Below are 19,052 nucleotides of genomic sequence, written 5' to 3' on the forward strand. Positions count from 1 at the left end.
GTTAGGTAGGACAGGGAACCTATAAAATAATCATACCCCTAAGTCAGGACTTTAATTACTAAATGAATGTTCTGGTGCAACTCCGTACCTTAGCTAAAAGTAGTAAATACAAGTGCTATTGACCAACTGAGGTATTTAGGAAAAATCTTATTTTTCTCAAAATATTGCAGTTTGATGTGTTGTGCTGAGGTTTTGATTGCTCTAATATGCTTGTAATAATGTCAAATTCTTCCTCCTAGACATAAACTGGATGTTGTATCCTGCGGAAAAGCTACTGTGAGGGTACAGAAAGCTATATGTAGTGGTTTCTTCCGAAATGCTGCAAAGAAGGACCCTCAGGAAGGTTACAGGACCCTCATAGACCAACAAGTGGTTTACATTCATCCCTCCAGTGCTCTTTTCAACAGACAACCAGAATGGTATGAACCTTAATGAGTTTATATAGATATGCAACTATGTGTGTGTGACGCCAGTTGAGGACAAGGTTGATGGTTTCCGCAAGCTCTTACTGCGAAGTTTCTGAATTCCAAAGTGTATTGCTTGGCAACATTGGCGGCTTGTCATTCAGGATGACCAGGTCTGAATGACATGCCGCCAATGTATGTAGATACAGTGTATGTTATGTAGCTCCATACCGTTAGGGGAAATTGTTGCAGGGGAAGATCATGGAGGCAGTAACCAATATTCATGTTATCTATCAGTGGTTAACCTTAATGACAAAGCCCGGACATGTACAGGCTCAAACTGCAATGTTTTCAATGGGTTTAGGGGCCGCCAATTGTCCTTAAGGGGTTAAATAATAAATCTCATTAAAGATTTAACAGGGATTATAAAGTATATATATGCACAGTTATTGCTTTAAAACCAAGTTTGTTTTTTGTAGTTTTGCCTATGTATAGACAGTTTTTGGCTCTTAACTTCTGTAACCTTATTTCTCCCCTGTTAAGGGTTGTTTACCATGAGCTTGTCCTAACTACCAAGGAATACATGCGTGAAGTAACCACCATAGATCCACGGTGGCTGGTGGAGTTTGCACCAGCGTTCTTCAAAGTATCTGATCCAACCAAGCTCAGTAAGCAAAAGAAGCAACAACGATTGGAGCCTCTTTACAATCGCTACGAAGAACCTAATGCCTGGAGAATTTCTCGGGCATTCAGACGTCGATGATTTGCCTTCAGACAGAAAATGTAGTTTATGGGTTTTGTTTAATGTAAAGTGCAAAAATATCGTCTTATAATGTACATACTCGTCCTTTGGCTGCAGCATGGACCCTTCTGTGCCTTATCAGGGTATCCATTTATGACTATTACATATACACTATATGGACAAAAGTATTGGGACACCTGAGCATTGTAGCAACAGGGATGTTTTTATGGCATTGCATTCTAAATACATAGACATTAATAAGTAGTTGGTTCCCCCTTTGCAACTATAGCAGCTTCCAATCTTCTGTGATAGCTTTCCAGAAGGTTTTCTAGTGTTTCTGTGGAGATTTTTGCCCATTCATCCACTAGAGCATTTGTGTGGTTAGGCACTGATGGGCAAGAAGGCCTGGCCGTTCCAGTTCACCACAAAGATGTTCGATGGGGTTGAGGTCAGGGCTCTGTATGGGCCAGTCAAGTTCTTCCACACCAAGCTTATCCAACCATGTCTTTATGGACCTTGCTTTGTGCACTGGGGACATTCATGCTGGAATAGAAAAGGGCCTTGCGCAAACTGTTCGCACAAAGTTGGAAGTGTAGCATTGTCCAAAATATCTTGTTATGCTGAAGGACATACCAAGACATTTTGGAAAATGCTATGCTTCCAACTTTTCAGGAAGAGTTTGGGTGATGCCCTTTTCTATTCCAGGATGACTGTGCCCCAGTGCACAAAGAAAGGTCAATAAAGACATGGTTAGATGAGTTTAGTGTGGAACCTCCACCACAACACCTTTGTCATGAACTGCAATGTAGACTGAGAGCCAGGCCTTCTTGCCCAACATCAGTGCCTGACCTCATAAGTTAACTGGATGAATGGGCAACTATTCCCACAGAAACACTCTTAACATCTTATGGAAAGCTTTCCCAGAAGAGTGGACGCTGTTATAAGTGCAAAGGGGGAACCACTACATATTAATGTCTATTTATTTAGAATACAATGTCATAAAAGTCCCTTTTGGTGTAATGTCCAATTACTTTTGTCCATATAGTATACATGGACGTAAAGGAAGAACTAGGATCTGCGCATCCTTTTCTAACTTTTTTTTTATCAATTTGTGTTAAGGTTTAAAAATAAAACTTAAAAATAAAACAAACTTTTAAATACATTAGCGATAATTGCATGTTGTCTATTTTTTGTGATGTTTAGCAATTTAATGGGGCATTTTTAAACAAGCTGTTGATGAAGATTGAATTATCAGAAATTTTCAGAAGCACCTGAGTGTCACTTCTGCACTGTGTAAGGAAAAACAAACAAATCATAAAGGCAGCAACAAAAGTACATTAACCCCTTAAGGACCGGGCTCATTTTTCGTTTTCTACCCTGTGGGACCGAGGCTGTTTTGACACTTTTGTGGTGCTTGTGTTCAGGTGTAATTTTCTCCTCACCCATTTAGTGTACCCACATAAGTTATATATTGTTTTTTTCAGGACAAGATGGGCTTTCTTCAGATACCATTATTTTGATCGTATCATCTTATTTACTATAAAAAAAATAAAAAAAACATGGTGAAAAATTGAAAAAAAAGACATTTTATGACTTTTATTTGAAAAATCTTTTACTCATCTAAAAAAGCAAGTAAAAAAACTAGCTAAATAGATTCTACTACTTGTCCTGAGTTTAGAGATACCCAATGTTTTTATGTTTTTTTGCTGTTTTTTGTATGTTATAGGGCAATAAGTACAAGCAGCGTTTTATGATTTCCAAATCTTTTTTAACAAATCTGGTCAGTCTGCCTCCATCTCCTCTTTGGAACATCTTTGAAGCCGGTTAACTCAATTTAACCCCCTCAAACCATATATTTTTGAAAACTAGACACCCCAGGGTATTCCAAATGCTGTTATTTTAACCCTTTCCATGCACCAATTATACAACTACACTTTGTCAAACTTTGTAATAGTAATTTTTTTTATTTTTTTTTCCACACAAATTGTACTTTAGTTATAGATATACAGGTTCTGGTGTATGTCACTATCAAACAACACCCCAATGTGTGTTCAGCAACATCTCCTGAGTACAGCGATACCCCACATGCATGGGTTTGTCAGATTGTTTGGCTGGTAAAAGGCTACTTTTGGGTCATGCGTAATCCAGGTGGTCATTTGGTCATTCTGCCTCCATCTCCTCTTTGGAATATCTTTGAAGCCGGTTAACTCAATTTAACCCATTCAAACCATATATTTTAGAAAACTAGACACCCCAGGGTATTCCGAATGCTGTTATTTTAACCCTTTCCATGCACCAATTATAAAACTACACTTTGTCAAACTTTGTAATAGTAATTTTTTTTCACACAAATTGTACTTTAGTTATAGATATACAGGTTCTGGTATATGTCACTGTCAAACAACCCCCCAATATGTGTTCAGGAACATCTCCTGAGTGCAGTGATACCCGACATGCATGGGTTTGTCGGGTTGTTTCAGATTTAAAATGCCACATTTGGGAAGTGCGCTTTTTTTCTCCATTTTGGTCAGTCTGTACCTATGCCCTATCTGTGAGCTAGGCCACTCCAATTTACCCCATCAGCCATTTTTTTTATATATTAGACACCCCTTGGGTATTTGAAGTGCTTTTATTTTAACTCTGAGATTTTTGAGAAATTTTAGCACTTGCTCAAAATAATAAACTTTATTTTTTTATTTTTTTTATTTTTTTTAATACTTTTTTTTATATTTTTTTTTACACATTGTGCTGGTACTGGATGGTTCATCTAGTGACATCACTGCATAATTATTTTTAAATGTTAGCACATTTTTTTTTTCCATTTTTTTATTTTTTATTTTTTTTTTTGAATATTTTACTAATCACATAGTGATTAGAAAGCTGGGCTCCATTGACTTGCATGGTTGAATGCAGTACCTGTATTCAACCAGCAAGTGGAGCCAGTTCTCTAGAGGGTCTGGAGACCCTCTAGCGAACTTTTTCGTCTTTATTGTTGTAGTTCCCGGGCCGCCGCCATCTTACTTGATGGCGAAGATCACCGGCAGCTGCGGCTGTGACCGCTCTCCGGAGCGGTCACAGCCCACCTAAAGGTAAGTGTTTGGTGTCGCTGGATGCCTCCTGATCGAGGCATTCCAGCGACACCATTTAAGTTTAGGAGGCGATCGTTGATCGCCTCCTAAACGCTTTTAAAACGGGCGTCCGCCGCCATACAATGTATGGCGGCTGTTGACGCCCCGGGGAGGGGCCAGACATGGCCCCCGATGCCGATCTCGGCCTTGCTGAATGCCTCGACATCGAGGCATTGCAGCAAGGCCGTTTAAGCGAAGAAAGTGATCCTTGATCACTTTCTAAGCTTATTTAACTTTTTGACGGTTCAGGACCGTCAAAGGTCATTTAGTGACCTTCTTGTCATGACGGTCCTGAACCGGCAAAGGTCGCGAAGGGGTTAATATAATACATAAACTAGAGGAGACATTTTGGAGGTATTTTTAAGTCATCAGCATGATCTTTGGTAAAATAAGAATTTTATATAGTTATCGTGTACATAAACAGTCACGATTTGTGAGTGTTAACTGATAGCGAAAAGCAAATTTCTCAGTGAAATGAAAATAAATGTTAAGCATAAATGTTTCATCTGTGAATTTAATACATCAGTTCAGTTCTCCTGCTCTACTTTTATGATATAGACAGAGATAAGGAAAGATGAGTCTGTGTACATCAACCCCTTTAGTGCCATTTTTGCCATATGGAGGTTAAGCCATTATTCCCCTTTACTGTGAATAGTTTACCCATGTCAACTGAATTTCTTTTCAGGGCGAGAGTGCTTTCTTTTGATACCATAGTAACATGATTGATTTATTTTTGATCAGCAAATTTTTCCTGGCTTCCTCAACAGAAAAATTTGCTGATCAAAAATAAATCGATAATAGTACTCTTATCGATTTATTTTTGATCAGCAAATTTGTCTCCTGAGGACGTCAGGATACCACCCGGTGAAACTCGTAGAGAGGCTGATTTTATCTTCATCTATTCATATCATCACTTACCAGTGGATTCCTCGTGGATTGCCTTTGCTTTGATGCTGTTGCAGCTCACTTTGTGAGCCATCACTTCTTGTAAGTTGCTCCAATAAATAGGGGCCACACTTTTTACTTGCTATACTGTGCCATGGTATTATTTCTTTTACACATTGGAAAGGACTGCATTTTAGATTGTCCTGGATACGATATTTTCACATCGTTTTACCCTGCGCTTCCCTACCTGTATTTATTACTCTTGTTTTAATAGTACTGTGAGGAGTACTAAGGAGGAGCTGCGGGTACACATGTTATAATTTATAGTGCCACATTTCACTCACACATACACACCTTGTTTGGCTAAGAGTTCAGAAGCCTTTCCTGATTGGCTGTGGAGTCCCTTCACACAGAGGAAGATTTTAAGTTTAGAACCTTTAATAAGCATGTTCTGGTCTGTGCTCTGTAGCATCTAAGTACTGTAAAACCTACGCCTGTGTAATCTGGGTGTGCAGCCAAACATGTTTTGGTGTATTTATCATAGGGCCCTTGTGCAAAAATTGCCCCTGGGCCCCCAACTTCACAGTACCACCTTTGCCCTAAACAGCTTATTAGTGCCATCCTAACCCCCAGACTGTTTGTGCCATCTTTGCCCCAGGGGCAATTTTCGCATCAGGGCCTAGTCCACAGCGCTGAGACCTCATTGCTCCCCACAGTGTTAATATGCTCTTACATTCGGTAAAACATGATGTTTTACCCAATCGTCAACCAATAGTGATGTAACACAAGACCTTTGTGCTCTAGACCCAGCCTGTTTATCAACAGATATGAGCGTGGATACTGATCTCCAAAACCTATTGACCGTGTATACCTCTGAGTACATTAAGAGGTTGTTAAGCTTATGCTGCATGGAACGGTTGATATCCTGGTGGTGCTCTACTCCAGACGAACCTCATCTCCCCACCACAGAGCTGGCATATTGTAAAAAAGAGAGAGTGGAAGATTTTTCTCTTTGCGTAATGCTGTATTGCCAGGACTGTGGATAGAACAGGAGACTAATTCTGAGCAATGTTCCAAAGGGACATGAAGCAAGAACCATAATCCAATCGGTATACAGTAAATAATGTGTTAATAAAAAAACAAAGACTTTTCCTCCGTAGACATAGGCATGACTGATGTACCCTCGATCTTAGAGCCAGGCCCCCATCCAATTTACTTTAACCCAATAACGACGGATACATGAAACTTGGGTTGAAAAGGCCGCAGCCAATTTTATTTATTAACCATGTCAATGCCACGCAACCTTAGGCCCAACACCTCGTTGCGTTAACAGGGCAAAGACTACCAACTGAACATAGAAATATAATAAAATCCATAAACATAAATAATTAACAAAAAACCATAAAGCCTTCTAGGCAGACTAGGAACCACCACACACGGGCGGACATACCCAGATGCCCAAACATACCAAGATGCCCAAACCTGAGGCTCCCAGCACCACCTACCGGGAACCTCCCATCAAATGCTCTCCCCCAGAGCATTCACACCCCTTAGATGCCTGGTAAGCCAAGAGCACATCGCTTGACACCCTAAGCCAGATGGGCTTCCCCCACCAAAATAAAAATGGCCTTTTCAACCATTTCTGCATTAGCCAAATTAAAAAGTCCAGCCACAAATCAGAGATGAACACCATCGTCCCGAAACAAACCTGAAGCACAACCCTCCAACGCCACATACCGCACCACCACCCCATGGTGCTTCTAAATAAAGCTCGCCATGAGCTTATTCACCTTGCCCCTACTGCGCTCCATCGCCTCACCATCCACCATCAGCATGCCGCCAGCGCAACCGAAGGATCATCTCTGACCAGACCAACCGAACACCGGGATCTAAAACCTGCAATCTATCAACGCATCTTCCAAACTAACTCCTGCTGAGGTATAACACCCATATCATTGCCACCCACATGAATGACCACCACAGCTAGAGCCACACCTAAACGAAGGTACTGTGTAACCATAACAAGCACCCCATCCCACAACATACTCCGCTCCCCAAACCAACTCACACGGAAGCCCAGCTGCAAACCTTTCACCCTAACTGCGGCTCACCCAGAGCCGGCCTTAGGTGTTCTGGCGCCCTGTGCGGACTACTCGTCTGGCGCCCCCCCATCCCAAAAAAAGAAAGGAATCAAAACTTGTAACAAAACCCCAATCACTATATACTACGCCAAACATTGATGTGGTGTAGGCCTACCACTTCATTGTCTGGCTTAGTAGTAGGGATGCACCGAAACGAATTCTGGACTGAAACCAAAAGTGCAGCATTTACCTGGCCGAAACCGAATATGACCCCCCCCACACACCATAACACATAACAAAACAATGAAATAACAATATTTATATATATATATATATATATATATATATATATATATATATAATTAACAGCAATCACATTCTTATCATGCCCGCAGATTCCAGGATGTACTCGTAGACTACTTGGCATGATAGGAGTATGATTGCCCTATGTACCCCGTCTCACTCCATTCTCCCTATCTACCCCCTCCTAACTATCTACCCTCTCCCTCTTTGAAGTTCACTTACCTTTCAGAAGTCCTGCGGTGAGGGTGCAAGGCCTCTGCCTCCCAGCTCTGCCACTGTATGGAATAGTATAGAGTGATGGGAGTTATGATGTACTTTAGAGCATAATTATATAATGAAAAATACATTGGAAATGGTACAGCATAACACCCATCACTCTCACACACTTACCAATCCACACATATATACCAATCCACACGTATACCAATCCACACATATATATATATATACCAATCCACACATATATACCAATCCACACATATATACCAATCCACTCCACACATATACACCAATCCACTCCACACATATACACCAATACACACATATACACCAATCCACTCCACACATATACACCAATCCACATATATACACCAATCCACACACACATACCAATCCACACATATACACCAATCCACACATATACCAATCCACACATATATACCAATCCACACGCATACCAATCCACACGCATACCAATCCACACATATACCAATCCACACATATATACCAATCCACACGCATACCAATCCACACGCATACCAATCCACACACGTATACACCAATCCACACACGTATACCAATCCACACATATACAGCAATCCACACATATATACCAATCCACACGCATACCAATCCACACATATACACCAATCCACACATTTACCAATCCTCACATATATACCAATCCACACATATACACCAATCCACACATATACACCAATCCACACATATACACCAATCCACACATATACACCAAACCACACATATATACTAATCCACACATATATACCAATCCACACATATACACCAAACCACACATATATACTAATCCACACATATATACCAATCCACACATATATACCAAACCACACATATATACCAAACCACACATATATACCAAACCACACATATATACCAAACCACACATATACACCAATCCACTCTCACTGTCACTCTATGCTTTCCTACCTTTCCTCTTTCAGTTTCTTTGCCTCCTCTTCGCTCTTCTTCTTAGTTCTTCTGTCTTCTCTTCTTCCGGGTCAGAGGGCACGGAGACCGGTGGGCGCGGCTTCAGTGCTGTGCGTCGGGATCTGACAGGAAACCCCGGCGCACAGCAGCTGTTGCCGCGGGGATCACAAGGGAGCGGTATCGGAGGTCTGTTAAAGACCTCCGATACTGCTCCCTTGCGAGCCTGCTCCTCCAGCGGCGGACATTACTGTCCGTCTCTGGAGGGGTGCCGGGTGCCCCCATACTGGCGGCAGCGGACCCCGCGGCGGCAGGGGCGTCGGACCGCGCTGCGGCGGACCCCGCGGCGGCAGTGGCGTCGGACCGCGCTGCGGCGGCGGCGGACCCCGCGGCGGCGCCCCCTGGAGTGTGGCGCCCTGTGCGGTCGCACAGGTCGCACACCCCAAAGGCCGGCCCTGGGCTCACCGATGGGCCCAGTACACATGAAAGTGGCCCACGATCCAGACCAATACGCCATATCCTGCAAGTAGAAAAAAAGATAATGTAAAAAACCAGAAAATCCCCAGCCAACATTGCAACAAGAACCAAACCACCCCATCCACAAAGCAAAGACCAGCTTAACACACCAGCCTATGCGGCCTCGCATACCTCCGGAAACAACCCGACTTCCAGCGCCCCCTCTCTGTTGCACAACCTCCTCACTCAAACCCAATCGTGCCGTCTCCATGACAGCCCCTATCCGGAATGAAAGCGTTCCAAACTCGGTGGCCGCAAAACCCAGCCGACCCAGCCCTAACCTCAACACCCAAACAAACTGAAACCTGGACAACAGGGCCAAATCCCGGTGCATCCAGGAACCTCTGCACACAACCAACTGAGCAAACGGAATCGCCCGGCAGAGCGTACAGCACAACACAGCTCCCCCTCCCCAGGACATCAGTCTTAGAGGACCGCAACCAAACTAAAACCCTCTCCCCCGAACACTCCACATAACGCACCGCCAAACCCCCATGCACCACCTTGGTCCCACGATCAACTCCGGAACACCCCAAAGAATGCCAATGCAAAAGCCGCCCTAAACAGAAGAACCTCATAACCATCCTTACACAAACCCCCTATCACGGTCTGCGCGGCTGGTATCGGGGCGGTGATGGGCAGCTTGTGGCTCGGCTGTGATGTCATCGTGGAGGCGGGGGTTTAGACTGGCGCCGGTTTTAAAAATCCTGAAATCCGTTTCTCCTGCACCATGTTGTGGTCCTATACTCTGTATTGCTGCTGTGTTCCTGATCTTCGTTGCCATTGACCCTTTGCCTGCCTGACTACTCTTTGGATTTTGACTCTGTACCTCTGCCCGGATTTCCGTGTACCAGGTTGGCTTGTCTGACTTCCCGCTCCGTGTCTTGACCTGTTTCGGTATGACCAGGGGGCAATTTTAGAAGAAGATTTCTGCAGTATTGCGGTAGCAATAATTGCTCAACTTCTTCATCCTTTTGGTAATCCACTCTATAAAGCAAACTATCTTCTACTAATTTTACATTCTCCTGTCCAACCACAAAAGTGTGATCCTCCCACTGGGCAGCCAAAAAGTTTCCTGACAACTAGATTGTGGCATTCTCCCTCTTCTGTGGGTTCATCACTTTGCTTGGGTAATGAACAGTGGCGACTCTAGAAACAATATATAGGGGGGGCACACAAGATACCACAGTCAAACTGGGGGGGCATTAATAATTTCCACCATTAAATGATACCACTGAAAAAACACACACACACACACATATATATATATATTGCCAAAAGTAATGTGCTATGGAATGATATTTTTGTTATTGGACAATACAATACTCGATCATTCAACATTGGAAGCCTGAAGCCACAATTTAGTACGACTAATCCTTGAAATCCTTTAAACAACACAATACCTTAACTTTTGCACTAAATGATTTCAGGGCCTAATATTAGATCCTGCTGCTGATATACATATATATTAGCCCCTGCTGCCCATATATATTAATATTAGCCCCAGTTGCCGATATATATTAATATTAGTCCCTGCTGACGATATATATATATATATATATATATATATATATATATATATATAAATATTAGACCCTGCTGCCGATAGCAGGTATAGATCAACACATTAACACACAAACCCAGCTTTGCATGTATAGATCAATTTAAATTCACTTGTGATCTCAGCACTGAAGGTATATATCAAATAAACAGAATCAGACATACAAATCCTGTATTTGCAGGTATACAATAATAATAGATGAAACGTAGCATCGCAGGTATAGATCAAATAAATACATGGAAACAGCATTGCAGGTATTAATCAACTGAACAAGACATACAAACCCTGTATTTGCAGGTATACATAAATAATGTATGGAAACATAGCATAGCAGATATGGATCTACAGAATAACACAGAAACCCAGCTTTGCAGGTACAGATCAATTGGAATTCACATAAAAACACGGCATTAAAGGTATATTTAAAACCCCCTAAATTACAGGCATAGATCACAGGTTGCACACCCCAAAGCAAGCCCTGGCGTCCACGCTGTCCACATAGAACCTGGCCAGCACCCAGATAACACACATACGATTTGCCATCTTTGTCCCATATACACCCTGCCTGTGCCATCTCGGTCCCCAAGGCTCAAACATCCTGCTAGTGCCATCTTTGCCCTTCCACAATTATACATCTATGATACACACAAACACATTAACTCATGCTCTCCCTCATTCAGACAATTCATCCACACATTAACTCATGCTCTCCCTCATTCAGACAATTCATCCATTTTAAGAAACTACACCCCTTGGAGCTTCAAATGAGGGGCTACATGTATTTCTAGGACAAAAGTTGAGTGCACAAATAATGATGGAATATGTCGCTTTGGCTAGAAAATATGTTTTTTCTATCCATGTTCATTTGTGTCTAGCGCACTCCATGTTTGTACTAGAAACACATACAGCCCCTCATTTGATGCGCCAAAGTGTGTAGTTCTTGCAAATGTGTACTTTTTGTGCCATAATTTAACTTCCTACATGAGCAGTAATGCCACATCAAGGCTTCAACCCTAATTACTGATCATTCACACGGCTTTCATATCTCCATTCACTCGCAGAAGCACACACCATACTTTCCATACATTCACTCACATAAGCACACACACCATTATTTCCCCTTACAATCCCAAAGAAATGATGGTAAAGGGAGAAAAAAAAATCACTTTTACAGCAAAAACAAGTTTTGCAGTAAAAATGCAAGGCGCTCCAGGGATGAGATGGTTACTCACGTACCACACAGGCTAAATGGCTGATTTTAATAATATTTGCAGTTCATCAGGATTTCAAAAATTGCCTCCCTCTACCGTTGGCTAAATTTAACCCCATGATCAAAGGGATCATGGGATAAAAAATTAGTATCGGCCATTTTTAAAAAGGGAATGTGACTTTTTATAGCTATATGATCGCTGTGGTAACATTGCCTATCACAATGATCATTTAGCTAGAATACTTAAACTTTTTTATTTTTTTTAAAGTTTAACTACTTTATGTTTAAATCATTTTTTTTACATTTTTGTAACGTAAATATTTTTAAATTCTTTTACAAGCTATATACCGTTGGAAAGGTGAAATAATTACCTTTCCAATGGTATATGTTGGAGGTCTGTAGCTGTTAGATGCCTGAGATACAGGCATCTAAGCAGCATGCCCCCATACCGCTTTAACTGACAATTGTCAGTTATTAATAAAGTTGCGCGGTGACGTCATCGCGTCATTGCGTGTGCCGTCACCGGCCGGATCGGGTGGCCCCGGTGATGCCCTTCAGTGTGAGGGGCAGATCGCCGGGGTAGGTGCACAGACCTCCATCAAGGTCCACAGACCTCCATCAAGGTCCACAGACCTCCATCAAGGTAAGATAGTGCTAGCGACGGCATGGTGCCGTCGTTAGCACCCGACTGTGACTGCTAGCGACGGCACCATGCCGTTGTTAGCAGTCAAGGGGACTGTCCTGGGTGGCTCCAATTTCGGCGGGGGGGCAACAGGGGGGGCAAGGAATATCCTAGGGGGCCCCCCTGTAGCGACGCCACTGGTAATGAATGGGAATAAAATAAGGCTTAACCCTCCCATTCTATAGCTGGCTCTTTTTTTTTTTTTTTACTACATTGATCTCAATCGAGATTAGTGTAACTATGGGGTACTTATCTCCTGCTCGCCCAAACCACCGTCCCTCCGAAGTCCCTCAACACCAGCAGCTGCCACCAGGATTCACCAACGCCAACCTCATGGTTTCTGGCTCTGTCAGGCGCGGGCACGCCCCGTGTGGCCAATATTGTATCGATCCGAACAGCCTCTTAAAGGGACCTGACACCTATGTGTTCCAAGCCTCCTTTTCATCCTGGGTGGGAAATGCAATCTAAATGACTATTTAAACCTGTTGGTTATGCTAGATCAGTGCCTGTGTCTTGTGCATTTTGGCTCTGTATGAATAAACTCCTGTGATTTTGGCTCTGATCTTGGCTTGCATTGATGTTCCTGTCTGTCTCCTGCGTTTGACTCAGCTTGCTATTACACTATCCTGTGTATATTCCTGACCTCAGCTTCGTGTAACATCTTCAGTATATTTTTTCTCTCTGTTTGCTCGGCTAGTGTCCTGATCCGCTCCAGAACCCCAGTGGATGTTTCCAAGTGTCACGGAGCTGGCTAGTCCGAGTGACTACCTCTGCTGACTTGTGCTCCCTTAGCCTGGGACAACACACTCTTTCCCCAGTTTCCCAGTCACTAGCCGAGACTCAGTGTAGGGTATAAACCAAGATGAAGACTGATTTATTTCTCACACACAGCGCTGGATATATCCAGCAAAACACACACTAACATAAAACAAGATATTGGGATACAAAACCGCCCCCTTAATCTGCCTCCCAGAGACAACAGGGGCAGTAACGAGATTAACAATACAATAGGGTCCCAACATCCACTATCTATTACTGCCAGAAATCAGTTCCATGGCTGTCGGGCCTCTCCAGTGGCCCCAGTCACACCAAGTTCCTGTACTGCTGGTCTTCTAGCAGTGACTATTAGAAAAGGGGAAACTACTTTTTGTATCCTTTGTATCCACCTGTTCATCTACAGGTCTGTTCTGATTGCCCATACTCGACATCTCCCCATATAGGTCCCAACATTTCTGCCTCTTCTGTTGGATACAAGTGGGTCTGAGAAAAATTATCACCTACCTCGTATATTACCACAGGGGATTAATTTTGGAAACTAAATCCCTAAATACACAATATCAAAATACAGTCCCCCAGTACTAAAAATGTATATATTATTTGAACTAGGATGCTCATATTTACTTAAACTGAGTTGCTCGTATTGAGTAACATTATAGCCATCCAGTTGCTAAAGCACACATCAAATATCTGTGACTCTAATAGAGCAGGGCTCTATTAACTGACCAGCAGTGTCTAACCTGCTTGAACTGCAGGAATATAGAGAAAATGTATTCCACAGTACCCCACTCCACTCCAAGGAACTGCAGGATTACGAAGAAGCAAAAAGAAACCCTATAATCACATAAACTAAATCTACATCCAAGGATTAGAGACAAAACAAACAAACGTGCATTTCGCCAAGACTTAGCTCCCCTCCCATTGGTTAGGTGTAGGCAGTGGCGTCGCTACAGGGGGGCGACGCCCCCCCTGTTGCCCCCCCGCCGAAATTGGAGCCACCCAGGACAGTCCCCTTGACTGCTAACAACGGCATGGTGCCGTCGCTAGCAGTCACAGTCGGGTGCTAACGACGGCACTATGCCGTCGCTATCACTATCTTACCTTGATGGAGGTCTGTGGACCTCCATCACCACCTACCCCGGCGATCTGCCCCTCACACTGAAGGGCATCACCGGGGCCACCCGATCCGGCCGGTGACGGCACGCGCAATGACGCGATGACGTCACCGCGCAACTTTATTACCGTATTTGCTCGATTATAAGACGACCCTGATTATAAGACGACCCCCCAAAATCTGAATATTAACTTAGGAAAAAAAGAAAAAGCCTGAATATAAGACGACCCCAAAGGAAAAAAGTTTTACCAGTAAATGTTAATTCATGTAAACTATTTTTTTTAATAAAAGCTATGATTGAGAAAAATATTTTTTTTGTTTTTATTTCTTGTATTTTCCAACCTGTCCCCCAGTTACGCACATCTGCCCCCAGGCTTGCTACCCCAATATGGCACTGTGGCCCATGATATGCCTTTTAACCCTCTATATGCCACTGTGCTCCATGGTATGCCTTTTGACCCCCTATGTGCCACTCTGCCTCCAGAAATGCCTTATACCCCTATATCCCATTCTGGCATTTAGGGGGTTAAAATGCATATTATGGGGCAGAGTGGCATATAGGGAGGTATAAGGCATTTCAGGAGGCAGAGTGGCATTAAGGGAGTTAAAAGGCATTGTATAGAGCACTCTGCCTCCAGAAATGCCTTATACCCCTATATGCCACTCTGGCATTTAGGGGGTTAAAATGCATATTATGGGGCAGAGTGGCATATAGGGAGGTATAAGGCATTTCAGGAGGCAGAGTGCTCTATTAAATGCCCCCTTAACGCCACTCCAGAAATGCCCTATGCCCCCATTTAACACACACACACACACACACCCTATACCCCCATTTAACTAACACACACACACACACTCTCTCTCTCTCTCACCCCCCCTTCCCCCTCTCTCACCCCCCCTTCCCCCTCTCTCACCCCCCCTTCCCCCTCTCTCACCCCTCTCTCCCCTCTCAGCCCTCTCTTACCGGTGCTTCCAGCCGGGGCAGCGGGTTGACGTCGCCTTCCGCTGCAGCCGCAAGGACGTGGAGTTGGCAGCGGGGGTTTGTATGCGCCCGTTGCATATACTTTCCCCGGCTGTCAGAGGTCAGAGATCAGAGTTCCCCGCACCGGTGCGGGGAACTCTGGTCTCTGACAGTCGGGGAAGGTGTACGCGACGGACGCAGACAACCCCCGCTGCTAGCCACACCTCCTTCCAGCTGCAGCGGACGTTGTATACGCGGATCTCGTAGACGTCAACCCGCTGCCCCGGCAACACAGCAAGAAGCACCGGTAAGTGTGTGTGTATGATGGGGGGGGGAGACAGGAGGATCCAGGTCCCCTGCAGCGGTGCGGGGGATCTGGATCTTAGTCTCCTAATCAGACCTCTATTTGAGGTCTGATTAGAAGACGACCCCGATTAGAAGACGAGGGGTATTTTTCAGAGCATTTGCTCTGAAAAAAACCTCGTCTTATAATCGAGCAAATACGGTAATAACTGACAATTGTCAGTTAAAGCGGTATGGAGGCATGCTGCTTAGATGCCTGTATCTCAGGCATCTAAGCAGCTACAGACCTCCAACATATACCATTGGAAAGGTAATTATTTCACCTTTCCAACGGTATATAGCTTGTAAAAGAATTTAAAATTTAAAATTTAAAATTACATTACAAAAATGTAAAAAAAATGATTTAAACATAAAGTAGTTAAACTTTAAAAAAAATAAAAAAGTTTAAGTATTCTAGCTAAATGATCATTGTGATAGGCAATGTTACCACAGCGATCATATAGCTATAAAAAGTCACATTCCCTTTTTAAAAATGGCCGATACTAATTTTTAATCCCATGATCCCTTTGATCATGGGGTTAAATTTAGCCAACGGTAGAGGGAGGCAATTTTTGAAATCCTGATGAACTGCAAATATTATTAAAATCAGCCATTTAGCCTGTGTGGTACGTGAGTAACCATCTCATCCCTGGAGCGCCCTGCATTTTTACTGCAAAACTTGTTTTTGCTGTAAAAGTGATTTTTTTTTCTCCCTTTACCATCATTTCTTTGGGATTGTAAGGGGAAATAATGGTGTGTGTGCTTATGTGAGTGAATGTATGGAAAGTATGGTGTGTGCTTCTGCGAGTGAATGGAGATATGAAAGCCGTGTGAATGATCAGTAATTAGGGTTGAAGCCTTGACGTGGCATTACTGCTCATGTAGGAAGTTAAATTATAGCACAAAAAGTACACATTTGCAAGAACTACACACTTTGGCGCATGAAATGAGGGGCTGTATGTGTTTCTAGTACAAACATGGAGTGCGCTAGACACAAATGAACATGTCGCTATGGATAGAAAAAATATTTCTAGCCAAAGCGACATATTCCATCATTATTTGTGCACTCAACTTTTGTCCTAGAAATACATGTAGCCCCTCATTTGAAGCTCCAAGGGGTGTAGTTTCTTAAAATGGATGAATTGTCTGAATGAGGGAGAGCATGAGTTAATGTGTGGATGAATTGTCTGAATGAGGGAGAGCATGAGTTAATGTGTTTGTGTGTATCATAGATGTATAATTGTGGAAGGGCAAAGATGGCACTAGCAGGATGTTTGAGCCTTGGGGACCGAGATGGCACAGGCAGGGTGTATATGGGACAAAGATGGCAAATCGTATGTGTGTTATCTGGGTGCTGGCCAGGTTCTATGTGGACAGCGTGGACGCCAGGGCTTGCTTTGGGGTGTGCAACCTGTGATCTATGCCTGTAATTTAGGGGGTTTTAAATATACCTTTAATGCCGTGTTTTTATGTGAATTCCAATTGATCTGTACCTGCAAAGCTGGGTTTCTGTGTTATTCTGTAGATCCATATCTGCTATGCTATGTTTCCATACATTATTTATGTATACCTGCAAATACAGGGTTTGTATGTCTTGTTCAGTTGATTAATACCTGCAATGCTGTTTCCATGTATTTATTTGATCTATACCTGCGATGCTACGTTTCATCTATTATTATTGTATACCTGCAAATACAGGATTTGTATGTCTGATTCTGTTTATTTGATATATACCTTCAGTGCTGAGATCACAAGTGAATTTAAATTGATCTATACATGCAAAGCTGGGTTTGTGTGTTAATGTGTTGATCTATACCTGCTATCGGCAGCAGGGTCTAATATTTATATATATATATATATATATATATATATATATATATATATATCGTCAGCAGGGACTAATATTAATATATATCGGCAACTGGGGCTAATATTAATATATATGGGCAGCAGGGGCTAATATATATGTATATCAGCAGCAGGATCTAATATTAGGCCCTGAAATCATTTAGTGCAAAAGTTAAGGTATTGTGTTGTTTAAAGGATTTCAAGGATTAGTCGTACTAAATTGTGGCTTCAGGCTTCCAATGTTGAATGATCGAGTATTGTATTGTCCAATAACAAAAGTATCATTCCATAGCACATTACTTTTGGCAATATATATATATATGTGTGTGTGTGTGTTTTTTCAGTGGTATCATTTAATGGTGGAAATTATTAATGCCTCCCCAGTTTGACTGTGGTATCTTGTGTGCCCCCCCTATATATTGTTTCTAGAGTCACCACTGTGTGTAGGGCACTTGGTCATAGTAGTTAGTAGTGACATAACCTCACCAGACCAATCAACATTAGCTGCCCTCAACAATAGTAAAAATGTGAGGGACCCATGAGGAAACTAGGAAACTAGGTTGGCAACTAAACTGTGTATAGCCAGGTATTGGAAGAGTGAGTCTCCTCCTAGGTATGCGGATGTTATCTCTACTCTAGAGAAACATAGAATCCTGGAGAAAATGTCTCATTGGTCATCTCACACTACTTATCTCTACACAAAAACCTGGTCCCCGAGGATTAATAGCTAGATATTTGCTACTTATTGCTGATGTTCCATTCCATCCCCTTGATTTATAGTTCTGTATAGGGTGTGTGGCCGTACCTGACCGGCGCCTGCCAGTTTCTTATGCTACCTACTTGGGTTTGTTACTGACTAGGATTTCCCTTGCCATATGTTCATGATGTTGGTCTGTTATGCTGCAACGATTTTCATTATCGATTATTATTGATTTTAACAATTAGTTGTTGCAGCCCTAAATGACACCCACAAGTCACAAAAAAAGAAGGGGAAACATTTAACCAAAATATAATGCCACAAATAATCACTTAATTCTTCCAATGTACACAAATTCCAAACTAAACTTATGAACAAATTTAGTCTTAGATGCACATTGGAAAGTTACAGAGGAGACTCCACAGACATAAACTGTCAATAGTAATTATTATATAACAAACTGCAGCAATGAGAAGCTCACAGTCAAGAGTGTAAATCCTCCATATGACGAAAAAATGATATTTGATAAATAGATAAGTATCTTTATTTTAAATACCTTTGACTTAAAATTAACACGCATTATGATAATGACGTCTTTGCAACGCTACTTGTACTG

General features: G+C 42.5%; 1 protein-coding gene across 1 annotated transcript in view; it reads left to right on the forward strand.

Moving 5' to 3' along the window:
• The window catches only part of DHX8 (DEAH-box helicase 8), a 114,719-nt gene extending 112,413 nt beyond the window's left edge, over positions 1–2,306 (forward strand). Inside the window, exons 23-24 of the mRNA XM_053453632.1 lie at positions 240–419; positions 948–2,306. Coding sequence (XP_053309607.1) covers positions 240–419; positions 948–1,167 — 400 coding nt within the window. The 3' untranslated portion in view covers positions 1,168–2,306. The remainder of the gene's footprint in view (positions 1–239; positions 420–947) is intronic.
• The last annotated feature ends 16,746 nt before the right edge of the window (positions 2,307–19,052 follow it).

The sequence above is a fragment of the Spea bombifrons genome, chromosome 13 (assembly GCF_027358695.1).
Source record: "Spea bombifrons isolate aSpeBom1 chromosome 13, aSpeBom1.2.pri, whole genome shotgun sequence".
Lineage (NCBI taxonomy): Eukaryota > Metazoa > Chordata > Amphibia > Anura > Pelobatidae > Spea > Spea bombifrons.